Source organism: Priapulus caudatus, unplaced genomic scaffold (assembly GCF_000485595.1).
Source record: "Priapulus caudatus unplaced genomic scaffold, Priapulus_caudatus-5.0.1 Scaffold247, whole genome shotgun sequence".
Classification (NCBI taxonomy): Eukaryota; Metazoa; Priapulida; class Priapulimorpha; order Priapulimorphida; family Priapulidae; genus Priapulus; species Priapulus caudatus.
The window spans coordinates 1-4499 of NW_014577308.1; the positions used below are offsets into that span (position 1 = coordinate 1).

The following is a 4499-nucleotide window of genomic DNA, read 5'->3' on the forward strand; positions in this document are numbered from 1 at the left end:
TTTTGAGGGGTCATTTGTCACTGTATATGTCCATTTCCTGCAAAATTATTCAATTTTATATTTCCCCTACCCCATAATTAGCGCCTGCCGCTCCACCACGAGTGCCCATATACAAGTGGCAATTTCTACCATTAAGCTGTGAGTCTCGGCTTGCTTCATGGTTTTTTTTTCATCTATGGATATAGCCCTTTCAAAAAAACATAGTGAGGATTTGCCACCCCAGGTGGTACCAATATTTGGTCTGGCTCATGGACTAAATAATGGTATTTCAAATTTTGCTAGTAATAATTAAAAACACAGTTTGGAAGCTAACAATAACTCTATGGGTGCTGTATAAGGTAAAATAAAAGGCCTTAAAATATCGCGAGAAGCCTATAGTGGCTCAGGTACGAATTTCAACTACTCGGCATCTTTTCGTAAGCATCTGTAGCAGTGTATTAACGATACGGTGTTATGTGATGGTATAGTATTTTATATGTAATAATTTCTGGGGAGCAGTTATACATATTTGTGCAAAAGTTTTATATGGTTGAACCATCTCAAAAATTTGTTTAACCATATAAGGCGGTCTAAATGCATTTTGCCTAGTGGGGAGTCATAATGTGTATGTGTTAAATTTCCTTGATCAATGATCATAATCATATATACGGTTGTAATATTCTGTTGACCAAAATGAATTCAACGTGCGAATTGTAAGCAGAAAAAATGCTACATAGCGTCGCGTAATTTGCCCCGTGGTCGTGCATTCGTGCGTAAATAATGCCCCGTGCGTGCGCGTGCGCGCGGGATTTGCCCCGTGCGTGCGTGCGCGCGGGATTTGCCCCGTGCGTGCGTGCGCGCGGGATTTGCCCCGTTCGTGCGTGCGCGCGTGTCGTGACTGTGTAGTCGTGTGGTCAGGCGGGTGCGTCATCGTATGTCTCTCTCTCCCCGTGTCACAGGGCGGTGATCTGCACGTGACCTCCGTCGTGCAGGAGCACGCCGCCTGCTGTCAGCAGGAGCTGTCCGTCAGCAGGGGCCAGGAGGTGGTCGTGCTCGAGCGCTCGCCCAGCAACCCGGACTGGTGTCTCGTGCGCGCCTCCGATTCCTCGGGCAGTCTCAGTGAGGGCCTCGTGCCCATGTCCAGCCTGCGCGTGACCCAGTCACTCAAGGGCAGCGCGTCATGGAATAGCATGGAAGCGGCCGAGATAGGTGAGTCCCCGTTTTTTTTTTTGGTTTTTGCTCGTTGTTGTCAACCATTTGTACGGTTAGCTGGTCGAGACAAGTTAATTTATTGTCCGTTCGTGGTTAGTGTATGTGGCTCAGCATAGGTTAGGTGCGTGATTGTAAGGCGGCTGTGGTCATTGACTGTGGCTCAGGACATGTCCGAGCGAGTTGCCAGTCGTAAGGAAGCCCAGACCTTCCCCAGCCCCACCCCTTACCAGCTCTGACTTTGCTTATGACATATAGATCGCTGTTACGTTTACCAGAAAACGGGTTGTCATGGTCACTATCCTGATAATAGTTATAATGGCATATTTTAGGGCATTGTCAGATTGGATGTTTTTCGATAAAGTACATGATTATTTGATATATTGCACACATCCCTGTACTAATATAGCTGAGAGGTGGTCCGATTTTAAGCTCATCTGTTTTTGGCAGCCCGCATAACTGGTCTAGCGTCTATATTTTGGGGGAAGGTTTAGGGTTATAATTGAAAAGCCACAATGGACGTTTGTTTTCTCATTATTCATTAAATAATTTAGGATTCATTTCTCAAACTATTGAAAAATGCATTTCCATTGTAAAATGTGAATTGGTAATGAATTTTCTTTGTAAAAACGTGTACAAGTTTCTCGGATACCACTTCTTAGCTAAAAATTGTCGTCCGAATCATATTATATGTGATGCCCCCTGTGTTGCATCATGGCCCAGTATTTACACTACTGGATGAAACGTGTACGTATAGAGCGTATACCCACCAGCCTTAAACTGGTCTTCTTGTATTCATAGCCGCGGTGCAATGTTACGCCACAATAAGTTTATAAGACGTCAGGGGGTTAACGTTTCCCCTAACATTACCGCACATAACTTAGTTATCTAATCACTACTCAATTTAATTGATAATTGCGCGGGGCTGTTTGTCCCACTGTGACTATTTTTATAAGCCACTCATGCTTACTGTATCGAATCAGATTATTTACCTAAAGGACCCAGCCTTGTATTAGGATTACTATACTCGAAACCTGGTATACTTGCAGCGTATATTTAGGCCGAAATTGCGATATCTGTTATGTGGAGAGCAAACGGGAGATATTGAGTTTCCCTTACTTTGCTGTGAATATATATTACGTCCGTATTATTACAGAGCCTGAAAAGAGAATTGATTAATCCTCTTATCTCGCCGTGTAACCACCTTGGAGCTTTCAACCACTCTCTGTCGTGTCGTCCAACTTCACATCTTGTCTTTTGCTCCTGAATCCAGACATTGCACACATCTCTCGCACACTCACGCCACCGCATCACGCTCACGCGCATGCAACAGCTTACACGCACTCTAGTGCATGGATGTTCACACGCACTCACGCAAGCACGTCCGCACCTTCACGTGTGCGCACACGCGTCATCACGCACGCACGCACGCACGCACGGATCCGGCGTAATCAAGCCTGCATCCGTGGATCCGTGCCCGCCTGTAAGTCCCCTCACACGTGAACGCGCCCTCACGCACGCACGCACGCACGCACGCACGCCCCTCATGCGTGCGGGTACTGCAGCTGGCACCGTACCATGCACGCACGCACGTCGTGTGCAACCACTTTGGCGACAGAAAAGAACTGCGTTAACGCAACTACTGCGACTGGACTAAATACAGTAAATCTGGCGATATCGCGTCAGATTAATTTAGCTTTTGTTTTTTAGCACGTGGTGCCAGCTTCAAAATTAATTCTTTATTTATCTCCATAAATCTAGTGCCGTGCCATTTTGTGTACTCAACGGTGAGTGGTTCATACCACTCGGATTATTTGTTATGACATATGGAATGAATAGTGCAACAGTAGTGCAAATATCATAGATGCCCTCCCGCCCAAATCTTGCCATCAAACGAAATCGGCCAGAAATTAATTGTTTTTGAGAATGTGCGTTTATAATCTTGCCTATAAATTTATGGCAGGCACATAAACATTGCTAGTGATTGCGTTAATTATCGGCCCTTTGCCTAAAATAGTATTAGGAGTTCATCACAAGTTGTTAATGCACTCTTGCTTGTGTAGCTGTCGAGACGCATGCTATAAACGGTGCTGATATTACGTGCATCGGCAGTCGTTTCCACTTTGCTATTCCTGCGAGATTTGTAAACTGATTGTTGCCTATTTGTGGTGTATCGATGCAAAATATTATCTCTATCGGAGACGGAACGCCATTATCCGACACCGCAAAGGAAACGCGATTTTCGAGTGGAAATGTATTTTTGCGGTAGTATGCCCGCATATGGGCATGCCATTAATTTTTAGAGTTTCTTTTTCGAAGCTAACGTTCACCCGTTGTTCAATTGATTATGTATGTGAGTTTTGTCGTAATTTTTTTACGTTAGTTTCATCGAATAATAGGAAGGAAACGACATCTGTAGCTAGGGTTGGCAGGAGCAAAATAATAGATAAACCGTGTCTATTATGTTACTTCTGAAGCTACTATACTGCGGACTACGAGACCTAGTTTATGCGTGGGCGTGTCCGTTATACATACATCTCATCTGGTCGGCAAACTTACTAACCTTGAGAGCCATGCATGCCGGCAGATGTACACCGGGTGCACATGGACGTGGAATTCAGTCGGTTCTACTAGCTATCGAGCTCGCGCGTATATAGACAGACATCTAGAGCATAGATGCGCACAGCCCGATCAAGCAGCTACATAACTATATATTGAGCTAGATCAGCGCGCACGCGGCCCCCTATCGGCAGCGAGTAACTGCAGCAGTGATTCGTGCAGACTTGATAGGTGGCACTGTGAGGCCGCTTCTCTAACTACAGCGTGTCTGCGTACTGCTTGCCGTGTCGTCGCGCGCCGTGACACGACGCAGGTAGCATGCGGTGAACGCGTGGATACGGCATGCCCTGGGTCAGCAGCGCATACCTATAGGATATGGTCATCATACCTACCCGCCGCCGCTCTCCGCGCACCCGTGATGCGGTGTCAGGAGTAATTACCGGCGAGGAAATTGCGTAAATGCGAATGTAATTGTTTTAATTGATTTAATTGTTATCATTTTTAGCTCATCTGACATAGTCAGATGCAGCTTGTAGAATCGCATGATCGTCCGTCCGTCCGTCCGAGCGTCCGTGCGTCCGTCCGTCAACAGTTGGGCACAAATCTTAACCGCTCGACGTACGGTCACGATATTCGGGACGTGGGGGGGTAATCCGAAAACGAGTTGGGATGTCGAAGCTGGGGGGTCAAAGGTCAAAGGTCAAAGGTCTAAAAGAAGGGGGAACATTCACTCCTTAACTTAAGGTATAGGG

The 4499-nt window shown here is 46.1% G+C and overlaps 1 protein-coding gene across 1 annotated transcript in view; it reads left to right on the top strand.

Moving 5' to 3' along the window:
- The first annotated feature begins 923 nt into the window (after positions 1-923).
- The window catches only part of LOC106807996 (triple functional domain protein-like), a 76962-nt gene continuing 73386 nt past the window's right edge, over positions 924-4499 (top strand). The window contains 1 exon segment of the mRNA XM_014810535.1: positions 924-1188. Within this exon segment, the coding sequence (XP_014666021.1) occupies positions 1116-1188 (73 nt within the window). The 5' untranslated portion in view covers positions 924-1115.